Raw genomic sequence first — 19,466 nt, forward strand, 5'->3', positions numbered from 1 at the left:
CTTGACATTTTAGCACATATCATACCATATAATCCATGGCATAGTTTTCCTAAATGGAAAGATAAAGAAATAAGAATTGATTCATCTGCTTTGAAAGATTTTTCACAAAATGATTTCACTACAGGAAGTATAGTTTGACTTCTGTCATCTGAAAAACAAGAATAAAACACAGTTTAGATCCAGTTGCCCACACTGCAAATGTGCAAATTACTGTATACACACAAAGTTCAGAAAGAAAAATTACTATGTTAGTCTCAGAGTAACAGAAAATATCTGACAGCAATGACGATGGAGGTATGATATAAAGAGGAAGTGAGAAGTGAGTGGAAATCATCAAGAACTTTAGTCCAGTTAAAGAGTTTGTGGGCTCCCCTTGTGGTTCAGTGGTAAAGAACCCTCCTGCCAATGCAGGAGTTGCGGGTTTGATCCCCGGGTGGGAAAGATCCCCTGGAGAAGGTAATGGCAGCCCCCTCCAGTATCCTTGCTTAGTGTTAGCATTCTTATAGCCATGTAGACTATACCACTCTGCATTTTATCATTTTATTTTTGATATATTTTAAAAGTTCGTTCATATTACATTCTGTATAATGAATGTCTTCATTTTTACTTCTTACATGACTCTTTTTAAGAAACTTCTTTGAGTTTTTGCTTCTTTGATTCTTTGACTGTTTGCTTACTCAAAAGTTTCTGATATTAACAATATTTCAGTTTTGATTTCAAGTACTCCCTGAATTTCCCACAGTTCTCTTAAACTTTCAGAAAAGAATTACTTCTTTATTAGGGTCAAACCAGTCAATCCTAAAGGAAATCAACCCTGAATATTCATTGGAAGGGCTGATGCTGAAGCTCCAATACTTTGGCCATTTTATGCAAACAGCTGACTCAATGGAAAAGACCCTGATGCTGGGAAAGATTAAAGGCAAGAGAAGATGGTGGCACCAAAAGATGAGATGGTTAGATAGCATCACCGACTCAAAGAATGAATTTGAACAAACTTCGGGAGATAGTGAAGGACAGAGGAGACTGGTATGCTGCCGTCCATGGCATCGCAAAGAGTCAGACATGACTTGGAGACTGAACAACAACAAAATTAAGAGTGTGAAAACACTAAGTAAAATTTTGTAACAGGATTATTGGTATTATTATTACCGCTATTATTATCATTACATTTCAGCACCATATCTATTATTTTTACTAATAACATTCATCCAACATTTACTGAATTTCTTAGAGAACTAACATTAACAGAAATAGAAAAGTGAATGATAAATGGTTTCTGAACTTACGAAATTCAGACCAGCAAAGGAATCAAGCCCCCAAAATATCATAACACAATGTGATCATTATTTAAATAGTTAGTATAAGGCTGCTGCTAAGTCACTTCAGTCGTGTCTGACTCTGTGTGACCCCAGAGACGGCAACCCACCAGGCTCCCCCGTCCCTGGGATTCTCCAGGCAAGAACACTGGAGTGGGTTGCCATTTTGTCTGCAACTATTTTTGCAAATATTCTAGGTTTTGTAGTTTATCTGTCACAAGTACTCAACTCTATCACTTTGGCACAAAATAGCTAGAGACAACATAGAAACAGATGAGCGTGGCTGCACTCCAATAAGCTCTATTTACAAAATGGGTAGCAGTGGGATTTGACCCACAGGCCATAGTTTGCCAACCCCTGGTATAAAGGGATTTAGAAGTCGTCAGCAAGGACACTGGATCTGAACTGGGCACTGAAGGAGAAGCAACTGGCTAGGAGGAAAATGGAAGGAAGAGTGAAAAAAGAGAACATGGAAAGCCTTGAGGTGGAAAGAATTTGATATGCCAAGAAAATGGCGAGTGGGGTTAGAGCACCAGAGCCAAGAGAAGCAGGAAAGAACGGCAGGAAATACAGCCAGGAACACATGTTAAGACAGATCTGTGACAGCCGAGTGTGCGGCAGGAAAGGTCCCAGATCAGAGATGATCTCTGGCTCTAGCTTGGATGCCTAGGGGCGCCCCATTATTAGGACACGGACAGTCGTTCATTCGCTTCTCAGGTACTGCTGTTTTTAGTCCTCTGGTGCACCACATGGCTTAAATTATTATTCTGTAACATCCACACAACATAGTTGTCCACATTGCAATAATTTTTAACAGATTCTCCTAACTCAGTTAAAACACTGTTAATCCTACAATTACACAATAGTGTTTTGCACCTGAGTACTTGACATCTGTCCTTTCAAATTACACCCTACCAAAATAGTCAATTTGCACAGATAAAACTAATGTCCAACATTCATTAAGAATCTAGTCACACACAAGAGCAACTAATCATCTCGCTGACTTGATCTGCGTAACACAAAGAAACACCTCCTTACCGATTCCCACCCAAATACCCCACCCAGACTTCTCTTCTTGCGACCAAGAGATTTCTAGCATTAAAATATAAAATAGAGGAAACTAATATTGATATTGCTTCAGTCAAGATCTGTCTTATGGTCAGTTAGTTGAGCAAGTTAAAAGCTAACCCACCAACACAAATTCTTATTAGCTCTCCACACTAGTCAGTTACATGCTGATGAGAGGAGAGAGAGAGGTAGGGAATATACAACACCACCAGGTGCCAGGAGGGGAAAAGTGGCAGCGGAGAAAGCACTCAAAGAGGAGGGACCACAGCAAGAGAGAGGGGAAGGGACGCCTCCCTCGCATCAGGAAGACTGACTATACTGCAGCCAGCTTCCTCCTCTACTAGTGACACGGAACAGGAAAACAAAATGCTTTCAGAAGCAAAGCTATGGAGACTCACCTGTATCAAATATGTCGAGCAGATTAACCAAAGTTTCAAAGGCTGCCAGCCGCACACTGCTGCCTTCATCCCTAGAAAGTTCTATTAATTCAGGGAGCACCACACTTTTGGTAAGTTCTGTCCTGCACAATAAGCAACAGAAGAAAACAAATCAAATCAATAAATTTTTGGTAAGAACGTGATTAAGGATCAGTTGCTGAGCTGCATGCTGCATAAAATAGGAAAAATTATGAGGATATGACTCCTGCTCTCTGGAGGCTTGCAGTCTGGCTAGAAAAGAATGACAGTTTAAATATAAGAAATATCCATGGTAATTGCATCATTACTTTTACAGCTTACAGTAGCTGCTCAATATATACTCACTAAGTGAATGTATTTCTGTGACAACTAACATGGTTGAACAATGAGGCTGAATACATGTGTATTAACCACTTGTATTTCTTCTTTATGAAGCATAATATTGATTTTCTTTGCTCATTTGCTGTTTCATAAAAGTTCAATGGAAATAAGGCATCATTGTGGACCTACATGTATGATGCAAACATTTTCCCTCTTCATTAGTTCCTCTCAGCATACTGGATTTTAGGTGAGGAATTTTTTCAGGAAGGAGATGCAAGGCGTATACTGCCCAAACTAGTAGATTTATGAGATTATCATTCTCTTGTCTCACAGCCAGAAGTATACGGAATAGAAGTTGAAGGACAGCCCGATCCTATTACCTTTGTAGGAGTCCATATTTACCAGTTTAGATGCTGGTAATTACAATCTAACCCTGTCATGATGTCAAAAGGGGGTAAAATATAGGAACAAAAAGGTGAATGAAATAAGCAAGCTTCACTTTTATCTCTCTTAATACAAACACATCAGAAGGTACTTACCATGATCACTTTTAAAGATCATAAAAAGCTTAGTTCTTCAAATAAATGCCTGTTTTCATGGAATACAGAACAGGATACACATGTCTGACAATCCAGAAACAAAAATGTGACAAGAAATTGAAAGCATACTTACCCAATGCCCTGAGCTATATTTTCTAATTGCCGACACATGCAAGATCGAACTTCATATTCTACATCTTGACAGAGTGATTTTACCAAGGGAAGTATTTCTCTTTTAATGCTGAGAGAGAAAAGAAAGAAACATGCAAATAAGTATTTTAGAGTAATTAATATTTTCAAGAAATTATCCTTAAAATCTTAGCTTAATAACAACATACTTTAATATAGAGCTTTATAGTTTACAAACCAGTCAATCCTAAAGGAAATCAACTCTGAATATTCACTGGAAGGACTGATACTAAAGCTGAAGCTTCAGTACTTTGGCCACCTGATGCAAAGAGAAAAAGACCCTGATGCTAGGAAAGACTGAGAACAAGAGGAAAAGAGGGCAACAGAGGATGAGATGGTTGGATGGCATCATTGACTCAATGGATATGAGTTTGAGCAAACTCCAGAAACTGAAGGACAGGGAAGCCTGGCATGCTACAGTGCACGGGCTCGCAGAGTCAGACATGACTGAGCGACTGAACAACACCAGTTTACAATGTATATTTATATGTGTGATTACATTTGCATGTTAACAGCTACTTTAATGATGACAGAATCTTTTAAAAATAAGGGTTAATTTGGAATTGGCAGCTAAAACATCTTGGCTAGATAAAAGGCTATGGCCAAGTGGACTATCTGATTCTAGCAGCTATCAACCAAAATATTCTTCAATTTTATATCTTACTCTTGCGTCATAATTACATAACATTCCATTCTTTCCACTTGGTATTTATCATCTATGCAGAAAGCGAATAAATTATAAACAATCTCCATTAAATCTCAAAGTAAGATAAATTATTCAACATAATAATTCATAGCAATAATGGAAAAGAGCAGAAATCTATCTTTACATCATATTTATCAATTTTTAAAGATTATAAGATAATATCACACTATCCTCAAAACTACACTAGGTACATGATGGAAATGACTAATATGGAAAATAAGAAAATAGTTACCCTTACTGATTTTGAGAAGCCAAATCAAGAAGAAATGCATCTGAACAGTAGATTTCAGAGATTTCTATATGCTATAAATTTGAATCAGTTAAGCTGTATACAGTATGGAGTAGTACAAATATAATTATTAAACATATAGTCATTAAACATTTTAAATCAATTTAGTAGACAAAAAATTATGTACAAATACTCACGCAAGGGCATCAAATTTGTTGGTCAATTTTCCTAAAATTTTACAACTAACTAAACGAGACTGGACTGTTTGGGAAAGTTGTGCCTTGGAAACGAGTGGATTCAAAATCTAAAGAGAAAAGATTTAGAGAACAAATTTACAAAACTATATATATTCCATTAATGTCAGCTATTTTCTTCAAAGAACATTTTAATATCCTAAATATTTTCTACAGAACCTCAGTTAGATTTTGAGGTCCATGGCTGTTCATCACCTGGATCACTACACTTTCTGGATTATTAAGAATGATGATAAATCATGCAATCAAAAATAATCAGGCACACAAAAAACTGAATTAAGGCTTATGGTGAATTCTCTAATGATCTGTATGTACATACAGGGGTAAAACATTCATTTTTCAAAAGAAAAAAGTGGTTAATTATTAGATACTGTGAAATTTGTTTTTGTTCCATATAGATTAATTTTTATATTTGTCCTCATGGGAAATAGATGGGGAAACAGTGGAAACAGTGTCAGACTTTATTTTTGGGGGCGCCAAAATCACAGCAGATGGTGACTGCAGCCATGAAATTAAAAGACGCTTACTCCTTGGAAGGAAAGTTATGACCAACCTAGATAGCATATTCAAAAGCAGAGACATTACTTTGCCAACAAAGGTCCGTCTAGTCAAGGCTATAGTTTTTCCAGTGGTCATGTATGGATGTGAGAGTTGGACTGTGAAGAAGGCTGAGTGCCGAAGAATTGATGCTTTTGAACTGTGGTGTTGGAGAAGACTCTTGAGAGTCCTTTGGACTGCAAGGAGATCCAACCAGTCCATTCTGAAGGAGATCAGCCCTGGGATTTCTTTGGAAGGAATGATGCTAAAGCTGAAACTCCAGTACTTGGGCCACTTCATGCGAAGAGTTGACTCATTGGAAAAGACTCTGATGCTGGGAGGGATTGGGGGCAGGAGGAGAAGGGGACGACAAAGGGTGAGATGGTTGGATGGCATCACCGACTCGATGGACGTGAGTCTGAGTGAATTCCGGGAGTTGGTGATGGACAGGGAGGGCTTGCATGCTGCAATTCATGGGGCAGCAAAGAGTCGGACACGACTGAGAGACTGAACTGAACTGAACTGAAACAAAACATTGTAACTTCAAGGACTTCCCTGGTGTCCCAGTGGTTAAGACTCTGTGCTCCTAATGCAGGGGGCCAGAGTCAGGGAATTAGATCCCACATGCCACAACCAAAACCCAGCAAAGCCAAATAAATATATAAACTTAAATGCTATTGCTGATGAAAGTCCAGGCAAACATGCATTTTCTCATATTACTAGCCGAAAGTTTTAAGAATATTAATGCCTTCTAACCTAATAATTCCATTTTTGGGGAAGTTACAGTTAAGGAAATTGTCCGAAAAACAGGAAAAGCTCTATGGAAATGTTCACTATTGCCTTACTGGGATAATAAAACACTGAAAACAGGCTTAAGTATTTCATAAATAAGTAAAGTATTTGTAGCTACTACCAAATGAGTGATATGAGAAAATAATAAAGAAAATAATGCAAAATGAAAAAACATATATAAATTTAATATGATCACTAACATGTCAAACAGCACCATATACAGGGAAAAAATTCTGAAATGAAAATACATCAGAATGCTAAAAGTAGCAAAGTACAGAATCATGATTTTTCTTCCTTCTATATTCTCTACTACTCAAGTTTTCTATAATGAATATGCGCTGCTTTCAGAGTAGGAAATAACTCTATTCTTTTTGAAATACCATTTTTATCAAAAAACAAAAACCTTTTACCTCATGCCTTAGGGTATCTTTGGGCAATACTTCTATCACAGACAGAAGAGTCTCCAGCCATGCATTGCTGACACCTGAATGATAAAGACAAAACATAAGTTAACTATCTCACAAATTCAGTTTCAACTTAGCCATTAATATTTACAACAAACTTTAATTATAAAATAGCAATAATTAAATTATCTTTATTGCTACCATAAGAAGTTTCTCTGCTTTTCTGTCTTAGCCAATATCTGGAAAACATTGATATTTAAAAAAATAATATCAAGGGGTTATCTTTAACCCAAAGTGTACTTTTTTCTTATACTATAATTAAATGTAAGTGTTGTATAAGAAGCAAATCTAAGAAGAAAGCATAAACTATGGGTCTTCAGGCTTCAAACGGCACTGAATTTTTTGGATTGGTCCAAAATGAGCCATCATGAATTTTAGTCACCCCACTGACCAACTCTTAGGGAGAACAGCCTCACTCAATTGCGGTCATCAGACTACCATGACTCAAAGATCACAGCCACATATGAGCAACAATTAGTACATGTAGGATGAAGCATGCCAGGCCCCTGACCTGCATCCCTGTGCTCCAGGTGCAGTAGGATGACTTGGAGGAAGGAGTGGGCATAGGTATGAACTGACACCGATTCGTCCTGCAGGATGGTCAAAAATGACACTGCAGCCGTTAACTGCATTTCCACCCCTGCAACATGCAGGGCTTCCTGTATAATCAGAAAGAGTTTGCTATTACAGAGATAAGAGATCAGAAGTTATAATTTTTTTAAAATCCAAGGTCATAGAAACCAAACAGTCATATTCTACAAAATAACCATATATGACCTTTAAGGATAGGTACTTCTTCTTAATACTTTATTTAAGAAAACTATATTAATCTGCTCCTGATTGTTTAACTCATTAGACCACATAAAGTTTTAAATGTCTTAGATAATTTATAGCACTCCATTGTTTTACTGCATAAAAATCATTAAAAGTACATACACCTTTAGATAATAGAATTGGCATTTTAACAGATCTCAGTTTCTGTTTTCCTATTTGTATTGTACAGTTTGCCACCCCACCGAAAACAATAATGCCAAAACTTAGACAACTGCATGTGTTTTTATTACTTGTATTTCTGCTTCAAAAAATAAATATTATGCATTTTACTATAAAAAAGGAATACACTTATGATTGTGAAAATGTATTTTCCCCTTTAAACAAGTGACAAGAACACAAATTACTATGAAGTAAACTGTTTTAAAAAAGGAATTTTGCTTAATATAAGAATGTTTTTAAAAATTAGTTATATTCATAACCATCTCCATTCACCTTTTAAAGTCAAAGTCTACATTAGAATAGTTTAACAAATCAAAGAGTAAAACAAAAGAAAACCTATCTTTCATATAAACTTCACCAAGGTCTCACCTGTATTTCTCTAGAAGACTATGTAAGTGTGCATAACATAAATATAGTCAAAAGCATTACTTTGTTTAATCAATTACGGTAACTACTGGAATTTTCCCTGTATGCCTATTTTTATAACTAAAAAACTTGGTAGAACAAGATGTGGAACTCGCATCCATAAAACAAAGTTTCATATCTGCGATGTTAGGAAAATTAGTCTTTCTGCATTATTTCCTAATATATAAAACATAGATATGGCTTCATCTTCTTAAAGATTTGATTTAAATCATTTACATAGAAGTTTTATGACTTACCAACTTGTGCAAACTGAGCATTTACATAATGACCACTGTATATCCGACTGTCTCCTCTACAGCACCCTTGGATATCTGGTAAGAGTCTCATCACCTGAACCCATCTCTCCCCAAAACCTGTTCCTCCTCCTATCTTCTCCAACTCAGTAAACAATACAGGATAACTCTGTCCTTCCAACTTTCAACCCTAAAACTCTGGAGTCATCCTTAACTCCTCTTAGTTGCTTACTTCCCATAATCAAATGAGCAGTCAATCCTGCCCCAAATCTGACCATCAATCACCTTTATCACTACCATGCTGGTCCAAGCCACCATCATCTCCAGCCTGAATTACTTCAATAACCTGCTAATCAGTGTCTGATTCTATCACTGCCTCTCTATTATCCATTCTTTACAGCAGCCAGAGAGATTCTTCTAAAGTCAGATCATGTCACTTTTCCACTCAAAACTCTCCAGTGGTTTTCCAACCCACTCAGAGGAAAAGTCAAAACCTTTTCAATGATTTACAAAGATCTGCCTCCCAATTTCCTCTTTTCCCAGATTTCCACACAGTCGGCTGTCTGAACTCCCTCAAGCCTCTACTCTCATCGCCTTTTCAGTGAGCCATTCCCTGATGATCCTATTTTAAACCGAAAGCCACCCCTCCGTCCCAGCCCTCACCATGACCCAACTGGGTTGATCATCACCATTATCCAACATATAATACAGTCATTTGTTTACAGTCTATCTCCCACATCTAGAATACAAGCATCATGACTACTGAATTTTTTTGTCTGATTTTGTCTGATTCACTACTGTATCCCCAACTCCTACGGCACACAGCAGGCATTCAGTGAGTAATTGCTGGATGACTGAATATCTCTTACCCTTTCACCTAAACTTCCTGCTCTTGTGGCTCTCTCCCTTCACACACTTTGTCCACATCTCCTAAAAGGTGGCTTCAAGAGATTTTGAAGTGAGTCCTAAAGATTAGGGGTTGGGAGAATTAGATATAAGGCAAAGCAAAAATGGATCATATAGAAATGCATTCTCAATTCTCTATCATGTCAGTATGGAGATGTTCCTGCCATTTTTCCTACCCCAATGTCTCTGTAACCGTGATTTAGACCATGTACCCAGAGTCCTTAATTCAGCATGGTGAGATCACTGCCAGGCATCAGACTAGGAGATAACACATGTCATTCTACAGCATGGAAAGACACAGAGCTGTCAAGCATCTTGCTCAAGGCCAGCATGCTTGTCATAGGCAACTCTAAGACTTAAGCTTTGTTGGCCTAATGCCAAAGTCAAGGATTGAATTCTTTCACACAGACTCTGCACTCCTCGTCACCATTTACTAAGGCATGGCTTACATCAACCCTGAGTCTGTAGGTGGTAGTGTCAGAGACTTGGCAGATGCCTACATGGTGGGGTTCATTCCCAGAAAACTGATCACATATTAGGGTAGCTGATTTCTGTTGCATTTTGTTTTAAACTTTTGTACCACACACACACATGTCATTTCACGAGCTTTTTTCAATTATGTATCTTAAGAGTTCCAGGCTGAAAAGAAAAAGAGAAGCAATGATAAGGTGTAAAGCAGAGCAGCAACTGGTCTCTGAAATAACCCTCCCACATCCCCCTCTCATACTGTTTCCCAAAAAAGCCTTTTGCTCCAAACTAAGAATTCTGGATTTGGAAAACACTTCTAGAAGATTTGATGTGGCCAGGATACATGACTTACAGGTTTCAGAAGGCACAGCTTTTATTTAGAAACAGAAAGCACTTTGCAAAGAAATATTTAAATAAATTGTGAGGGCCACAGTGTGCATTCCAGTTCACATGAGTCTGCTGTTTTAAGTTCCAAGAGATGTGATTCTGCCCCTCTTAAAGTCATTAAGGTCCTGGGTTTTGGACGTGTGCGAACTTTATGCAAAGGAGGAACAGGAGGAGTTCTCCAACTTCACATCTTCTTACTGTATTACTTAGTCTTGACTCCCGCAGCAACATATGCCCCAACTATTTTGCATTTAATTTTCGAAAAATCCTCAAGTCTTATCAGGATTTGGGTTTTTCTCTTGTTGTGCTGACTTCAACATCTGGGACTGTCCACTGTTAAGAAACCAGCACAGACTAAGAGACTTCATCAATGCTAAAATTCAATTGATTTCTAAACATATTTTTCTGAAACATAATACAATAAGAACGTGATACTTACCAGTTCCTGTTTCTCCTCCACAGAGTCACACCCTCTGGACAAACATAGTGAGATCCATACTCTCTGGGTAAATAAGTGTGCATCCTCATGGACCTTGGAAGACACTGAAAAGTAAATTCCTCTATTGCTTAAGTGCATGCCTTAATGCCAGTTACTGTTCCTCTTACATACTATCGTGGGGCTGGCATTCCAACTCAAATTCCTCAAAAATGAAATAAGACATTTTATAAATGAGTGAATGGTACACTTTCAAATTTAAAAAAACAAGTCCCACTCAAGGAAGGAAAATGTACTAGACACTTCTGTGTTTCAATTCAGTCTTTAGTTAGCATGAATGCTGCAAGAAAGCATTTTGTAGACAACGTAATACAGTCCTTGCCGAGAAGGAAACTGCTGCCTCCAATAAACCTACATCATATGCATCCAGAAGACCTTTCTCTTTACAGTACACAACACAGAGAAGGATAAGTAAATCACTGGCTTATTCCAAAAGAGCAAATATTTGGAGTCCACATATTTGGAAACTAAACTTTTAAAATAAAACTGATAAACATATCTACTGTAAAGACTGCTGTTAAAGGTAAAGGAATCCTAAAATTACAAAGTATCTTTGTATATTTTTAGAGATAACATCACTGATTATTTTGAAATTAAATAATAGGGAGTTAAATATGAAAATACTAACCTGGGGCAGATATTAAAATACTAATCTAGTATTTATATTTTATATTAAAATATTAACCTATGACATATAAAATATCTGGGGTTCTGAGAGTCACAGTATGGGAATTTTTAGTACCTAACAGTAATAGTGAACAACTCTTTTTACTATATAATTATACTATTTATAAAAGACTTTAGAACTGATTTAAATATGAATAATTGGAACGCCAACCCTGAAATATCTTTAACAATTTAACTACAGTATCTCATTCACTCCCTGATCACTCACTGCCATGTTCCACACTTACATGAAGGATGGGGAGAACTAGTTGAGAGTATCAAAAATCAAATTCTGAGAAGGGAAAATAAAGAGGAGGCGGCAGACAGGAATAAAAAGGGTGTGTTTTACCCTCTTTTAATCTGTTTCAGTGATCAACAAGGTTCATGAGGAGGTACACATAAAAATATCAGAATATCTCTTTCCAAAAAAGGAAACAGCTGTACCAATAGAAACTATCACTAGATGACTGCAAGCATGCAATGAAGTATCCAGCCATGCATAATCACCAGGACACCCAAAAAAATCAGTGCATTTCAAGACCACGGTTCTGAAACTGAACTTTGAGCTGGAACAACTCTGTCATTTTTCACACATAATAAATCAGACTCATCAGAAATTTCATGATTTACACTCGAACTGTAAATAAAAATTTTAAACACTGCAAAAAAAGGATGTGCCCATTTCAAAGAAATAACTAATGGACACAAGAGCTATAAATAACCATTTCAAATGTTCCACTTTATTAAACATTTTTTTGAAAAAAGAAATTATAAACGGTTTACAGGGGGAGATGGCACTGGAAAGTCTGACACATTTCTATAGCAAGTAATGCCTTCTTTTCTCTCTAGTCAGTCACTTTCCCCTTCTATCCTAATCTCTAAGCCAATGAAAGTCTAATTTTGATAGTATAATTTTAATTTCAGTCACAGCTATTTATTAAGCTGCTGTTGCTATTTAATTGCTCAGTGGTGTTTGACTCTTTGCAACCCCATGGATGGCAGCCCACCAGGCTCCTCTGTCCATGGGATTTCCCAGGCAAGAATACTGGAATGGGTTGCCATTTCCTTTTCCAGGAGATCTTCCCAACCCAGGGATCAAACCTGCATTTCCCGCTAAGCAGGAGGATTCTTTACCACTGAGCCACCAGGAAAATCCTATTTATTAAGTACCAACATCACATGAAGTATTCTGAGAAACTGGAGAAAAGTCAAAGACATGTTTTCCTACCTTTGAGGGGCTGCTATTGATGATATACATTCCAATATTGAAACATATCCATTTAGTTACAGCCAAGGAGCTGAAGACATAGCACAGGGCAGGGCCAGCAATGCATCTGGTCATCCTCTAAGTACGCACTCTCATTCGATTCTTTCTGCTGAAATTCCCTATATGTCCACACACATCACTGTGAGGAAGTGGGTGGTTCCCTGTTCCCCAGTAAGAATCAACAAACAGTCACACCTGCATCACCAAAGGAGGTTCTCTCCAGCCTCCTACCCTGCCCAACGGGGTGTGTGGCAAAGAGCCCACAAGTGAGTGCCAAGTTCCCTTGTGTCTGGAGCTCTGAGCTATTCCAAATGGATAGCGATCTTTAAAAACTTTTTAACAGTTTAGCTGATTTTTCCTAACGATTTTATCTGGTGGCCAGTTCTTCCTCTGAAACTCTTGTCAAAAGTCAGCATCCTTGTGTCCCATTGCTCTTTAGAGAGCTCTTCTGAATAGAGTTCACTTGTTTCTTTGTGACCACTTCCGATGGGCTTGAGAAAAGTTATGATCATGTGAATTTTGTGAACACAAGCCATCATTGTTAGAACAGGAATGATGCTTTCCTGCACATACCTAAGTAGAAGTGGATGGGACTGTTTTGTTTCTGAGCCCTGAATATGCCTTACTCTCTTACAAGCTTAACCGTACATTTAAAAGAATGCTTGTCAGACCTCATCTAGAGTGTCAAGATGTTCTGATATGAGAACATTTTCTAGGCTATCTACCTCAACACACTACCAAAAGGCTAGTAAATCCATACAGTTTTAAATCAAACAAAGACCTTTATTATGGTATAATATGTGAATATCTTCTTAGTTTTATAATTTTGCAAGGATTGTAGATCAACATATCCATAAATTATCCTTTGTATCATCCAAATGCCTAAAGTCAGAAACCATATTCAAGTAGTAATGGTGGTCCCATTATCACAGAAATGAAAGATTTTCTAATTAAGAGATTCAGAAGTTCCAGCTCATTTTTACTGTAGGCAGGATAAAAATAACAAATGATTGAATGACTAAGAAATTCAAGTGAGAACACTGGTCTCCACTAGAATTTATCATACTGAAAGGCAGTATTTTTAGATCTATTAAGAATACTAGCTTGTGTAATTTTTATATATGCCCGGAAAACAACTATATTTACAGTCAATGTTTTCATTGAATTTACTACTATCATCAAAGAATTAATGATGTTACTCTATTTTGTCTTTATGGATATACATAAAAAGATATAACACAGATATTATTTTCAGAATGCATTGTGGTCAGTGTACTTTTATTTTTAAGCTATAAACCAGAGAAGAGTCATTTTATACCATCTGTCTATGCTCTCTCTAAATCCTTTGGTTAATGCTACTTCTTTTTTTTTCTTAGTGAACTGGAAGAATAAGTTACACAATTTTATGCTTCCTTTCCTGTAAAAATTCCTCATAAGATCAATTCTGACCTTCATAAATTTTCTCCATCAATCTGACATTACAGGAATAACTTTACTTTCTTCTTCACCTTACTTCACATCAGAGTGTCCTTAAATGCTTAGCCTGTCAGTAGAGACCTACTCTACTGTGGGCTTTTTATGATCTGCAGGGAGTCTGGAACATCATGTTCTGCTTATTATGTAGAACTGTGTTGCCTTTACAAAACCCTTCTTTTTTCAAGAACTTAACTTTTAACTTTTCTCAGAAAACATCATGGGCAGTGAGGAAGACAGGTACTTTTATTTTTGAAGTACAAACCAAAGGAAAAGGCAATTTGTATCATCTCTGTGCTCTTTAACTCTTTTAGTTAAGACGATTTCTTTTTTTCTTGGTGTATTGTAAGAATAAATTATATAATTGCATGCTTAAACAAAACATGATAGTCGAACAGAATTTTTTCAGCCTAGATTTTCTCAACTGTCAAACAAGAATAAATATATGGCATGGAATTGTTAAGAAGTTTAAGAGGATGTATCTAAACTGCTGAGCACAAGGCCTGGCCCACGGGGCAGGTTCTTCACTTTATTATCTTGGTTATCCACATCTCTGTACCACTTGAAACAGAACTTAAAGAGTAGGTAAAGCTTTCAGTAACAAACATATTTATTTACATAGTAAAGGTTGTCTATAAAAATTTTTTAATAAAATTTTTTAAATCTACTTTTATTCAGTAGATATAAAATACTCAAATAATCACATTGGGAGAAACTTACGAGAAAAGTAGAAGTGATAAACCTTTTCAGAATCAAAAGATGGGGGCACCACATATACTGATCTTAAATAATCAAGTTTCATATGATTAAGTCTACTTTATCTCTTCCCTAATATGTATCTTTCTCCCACTCTTCCCCGCAAAAAAGGTCTCCCTAGAAACATAAGTCGGCACCGTATCACTCCACTGATAGACTGTTTATACTTCTCATCCAAGAATGCCATTAGTGGTTCAGGCCAATGTGTCATTGATCTTTCAGGTAGACACTTACTGTCTCAGAATATTAAGCTCAATCAATGCTTGTTTTAAAATTATTTTTGAGTGCCTATTTTTGCCAAGTACTTTTCTACATTCTGGGGACAGAGTGATAAATCAGACTGACAAGACTTCTGTTCTGACGGAAGAAACAGAAAAGAATGGTAGGTGAGGTAGAAAGCTAGTCAGGGTCATTTTAGAGAACTGAAGGAGTTTTATTCTATCTGAAATGAGAAGTTACTTGTATTACTTTCCTCTATGTGCATGCTCAATTGCTCAGTTGTGTCCAACTCCTTGCAACCCCATGGACTATAGGCTGCCAGGCTCCTCTGTCCATGGGATTGTCCAGGCAAGAATACTGGGCTGCCGTTTCCTACTCCAAGGAACTGTCCCGACCCAGGGATCGAATCCACGTCTTCTGCATCTCCTACAATTGGCAGGTGGATTATTTACCACTGAGCCACTTTCCTGTGGTTGGTATGATAAATTAGCACAAACTGAAAGGCTTAGAACAACAGAAATGTATTCTCTCACCGTTCTGGAGGCCATTAGTCCTAATGAGTATCACTCAGTCAAAATCAAATTGTTGGCAAGGCCACACTCCCCACTAGGCAGGATCAGGTACTTGCCTCTTCCAGCTTCTAGTAGTTGTTGGCCTTCTTTGGCTGGTGGCCACATCACTGCAGTCCCTGCCTCTGTCTTCATGCTGCTTCCTCCTCCAGGTTTGGGTCAAACCTCCCTCTGCATTCCTCTTTTAAGGATGCATGTGCTGGCATTTAGGGCCCACCCCGATAATCCAGGATAATCTCCTTCAGTCAAGATCCTTACCCACATCTATAAAAGCTCTTTTTCTAAAGAAAGTGACATGTATAGTTCCGGGATGTGGTAGGAACTGTTCTGCCTACCACACCACTTCAGTAGTTTTCATTCAAGAAGAAAAGATATGATTGATCTCTCTGAAAGATCTTTAAAAGATCTCCCTGAAGAAAAAAAATTAACTATGTGAGATGATGGATGTATTAATTCATTTGATAGGGGTGAGTATTTCACAATGTATAATATATATTAAATCATCACATTGTATACTTTGAATATACACAGTTTTCTTTGTCAAAGTTTATTTGTTCCTAAATAAATAAATAAATGTATTAATTTGTTCCTAAATATATAAATAAATGAAAGATCCCTCTGGCCGAATGGGCTCCAGAGAGCAAAAGGAGCAACAGGTCCAGTGAAGAGGCTACTACAGTAATCAGAGGAGAGATGACTAAGGCTTAGGAACTAAAATGACATATTACATATTTATTGACATCATGATTAGCTAATGAGGCAGTGGTACAGCAGTTAAGAGGAAGAACCTGTGTGTCAGACTCATTCAAACCTCATCACACCACTTGCTAGTTTTGTGACTTTGGGAAAGTTAACTGACTTAAGTTGTGACCCATATAGAACTGCCATGGGCATTCAGAGAGATAAAAAATCAACAAAGAGCTGTAAAATGTTTGACAGAGTGCTTCACCCATCTTAAGACCTCAACAAATGCTAGCTATTTCTATCTGTTCCTGACATTGCACATCTTCTAATAGATGGTTTTACGCCATATCTTTTGGTTCCCAAAGTAAGTGAAAAAACAATAACAGGATCCAATAACTCAACAAGCAGAGACTTTTTTTGCACTTGATTTATAAAGAAGGCACTGATATCACATGGCTAATGATATCACTATTTTAAATTTTATAAAGGACCACAGTATTTTAGAAATGTATGCTGGTGAAACAAATTCTTTCACTTTCAGACAACCAGAAGTTCAAGTCAAATCTTAATATCCAATATTAACTCAACGTAATATGTCATAGGAAGAATTCAAACTTAATCAACAAAGACCACAGAAAAAGCCTTTCTTTTTCAAAAGATATCCTAGGATTAAAAATAGATACAGTAATTACAGCAGACCCTGAACAACATGGTTTAGGGGTGCCAATCCTCCACTTAGTGGGAAATCCAAATAAAACTTTACAGTGGACCCTCCCTGTTTCCCAGATTTGGTAACCACATATTCAACTGAAACCTGATCGTGAAGGGCTGCGGTACATATTTACTGAAAAAGTTCAAGTAAAGATGGGCCCAAGCAGATCAAACCTATGCTGTTGAAAGGTCAACTGTACATTCAGACATGTCTCATATCTAGAATTAGAGAATTTGAATGGAGGTCAAAATGTTTCCTTTCTGGACTCTTACTTAAATTAACCTTGAGATGAGTGATCTAATTGCACTGATCTAATTGCACTATCATTCATCGTCCACTATGGATAGAATTTAGAAAGCAAATTGTAGAATACTACGATGAGTTCAATTCTAATCCTGCCTCTCTTTCTGCCATTTTATTTTTAACCTCAAATTCCTTCGTCTCTAAACCAGTGAAAACAGCAACCTGTTTTAAAAGCCATTTTTAAGTTAATACATTATTATAAAGATGAAATGCATACGCTATACAACAAAACAAAAACAGAATTAAAAATATTTTGTTTGGTGAAAATTTATAATACATAAGGCCAGAAAAATCTTCATCACTTTATCTGATGTTCTTCAAGGTAAAGATAAGGTACAGTGTGAGTTCTAAAAAGCTGCTTATACTACTGCTATAAATGTGAAAAGAATCTGGAGAACGATTAACTTCTTACACAAAATATTTATTATTCATGTCTTTAAATTCTCGAAAAGTGAATCAATCATAGAAGATTAGCATTAGTAAGTATTCAAATTATTTTTCCCTATTGACGCAATAAACTATCAACCAAGACACTCAAAACCAGCAGAAACAATCCAGAAATCTGGAAGTCATTCCTCCATTTCCCACCTCGGGTCCATCATTAAGTTCATTCTATCTCAATAAATACATCTCAGATATATCCACCATTCTCTGTCATCCTAATTCACTCTTCTGCTCCAAGCCAGCTTCACATACTACAAGGACTAGAGCTGCAACTTCCTCCCACTCCAATCTACTCTCCACACAATTAGCAAAATGATCACTGCAAAATGTCAACGGGATAAACCCTTCTCAAAGTCCTGCCCAGCTTCAAGTCTTCAAGGCCTTCTACTGTTCGAAGAAAGAATGACTCTTGCACACTCTGTCACTGACCATCTCTCTAACCTCTTCAAGTCACGACCTACCCTTACCCACTGGACTCCACCACACTTACGACCTCTTTGAATTCCCCCAACTCCTTCTGCTCTCTTTGCCTGGACCACTTGTTCTCATCTCCTCAAATGGCTGTTCCTCCTATCCCATCCCTTCAGCGTTCAATTCCTCAGAGATGCTTCTTTGACCTCCCAATGTTCAGTTAGTGCCCTCACACTTCCAACTTCCCCACCTCCCCCTCCCCCACTTTACTCTGTTTTTCATGCTCACCCACTTGTTTAATGTCTATTTCCCGCCCCCCTAAAAAACTTCCTTGAGGGTAAGTTCTTGTTTTGTTCACCTCTGTCTTCTCAGAGCTTAGAATAGTGTGAGGTATTCAGTAAATATTTACGAAGCCATTATTACTAAATGCTCACTTTGAGACACAAGATTGCTTTTTTATAAAATTAGCTAAGAGAGTATGGCCATGCAAAAGTGAATAAAGCAGCTCTGTGTGATTTTTGTCATACTTGTATCACCTGGAAGTCACCACTCAGAGAAGCAAGGCAGAATTAAAGAAGGTGTTATGCGTACCAATAAATCTTAATATTGAACATTATGATTTTAAATGATTTGCTCATAAACATAGGTTTTATTATTTGAGGTGCGGTTGCTTAAATGTTCAGCTGCCTACATTTTACATTAAACCCTCTATTAAAGTCCATATTATTGCCCCCATTAAAAAGTCTTTCCCATTTGCTTAATTCATCAGCATTTTTACATAAAGTCAGAACCACACATTAAATAATCCCCTATGCTTGTTCTTTCATTGTTTTCCATAGTTTCTATGTCTTCCTGATACAGAATCTAATCAGGGACTGTTTTCTACATTTTATAGTAAAGGGTAAGATAGATGAGCACCCTAAATAAATGGCTGCTTGTTGATTAACGAAATGAATGAAATCATTCAGCAATAAAGATTTTCTTAGTATAATATTGTCATTAGTTTATATTTTCCTTATATGCATTTATTCAGTTAATCTTCTGTATTATGAATTAAACTTAATATTTCTTTAAAAGGTTACTAAAATCTTGTCCTCTATAACTCAGTTATATAGTTTCAGCAGAAACATTTGACTCTTTGTATAAATACTCTCTATGTAATATTCTGTATATATTTCCATGAAATTAAAACTTTTTTTAGACGTTAGTATTTAATTAACTT

General features: G+C 36.9%; 1 protein-coding gene across 8 annotated transcripts in view; it reads right to left on the reverse strand.

Annotated features, from left to right (window-relative positions):
• PPP4R4 (protein phosphatase 4 regulatory subunit 4) overlaps positions 1–19,466 on the reverse strand; it is a 101,231-nt gene that overhangs the window by 39,728 nt on the left and 42,037 nt on the right. For 5 of the 8 annotated variants that reach the window (XM_025271819.3, XM_025271820.3, XM_025271818.3 and 2 more), the window contains 6 exons: positions 7,343–7,490; positions 6,778–6,851; positions 4,982–5,088; positions 3,794–3,901; positions 2,783–2,904; positions 26–148 (listed from right to left, as the gene is read on the reverse strand). In XM_025271819.3, the coding sequence (XP_025127604.1) occupies positions 26–148; positions 2,783–2,904; positions 3,794–3,901; positions 4,982–5,088; positions 6,778–6,851; positions 7,343–7,490 (682 nt within the window). Of the gene's footprint in view, positions 1–25; positions 149–2,782; positions 2,905–3,793; positions 3,902–4,981; positions 5,089–6,777; positions 6,852–7,342; positions 7,491–8,486; positions 9,261–9,352; positions 10,578–10,683; positions 10,788–19,466 lie in introns of those variants that run through there. The other 3 variants (XM_025271822.2, XM_044932738.1, XM_025271823.3) reach the window with 3 other exon arrangements.

Source organism: Bubalus bubalis, chromosome 20 (genome assembly GCF_019923935.1).
Source record: "Bubalus bubalis isolate 160015118507 breed Murrah chromosome 20, NDDB_SH_1, whole genome shotgun sequence".
Lineage (NCBI taxonomy): Eukaryota > Metazoa > Chordata > Mammalia > Artiodactyla > Bovidae > Bubalus > Bubalus bubalis.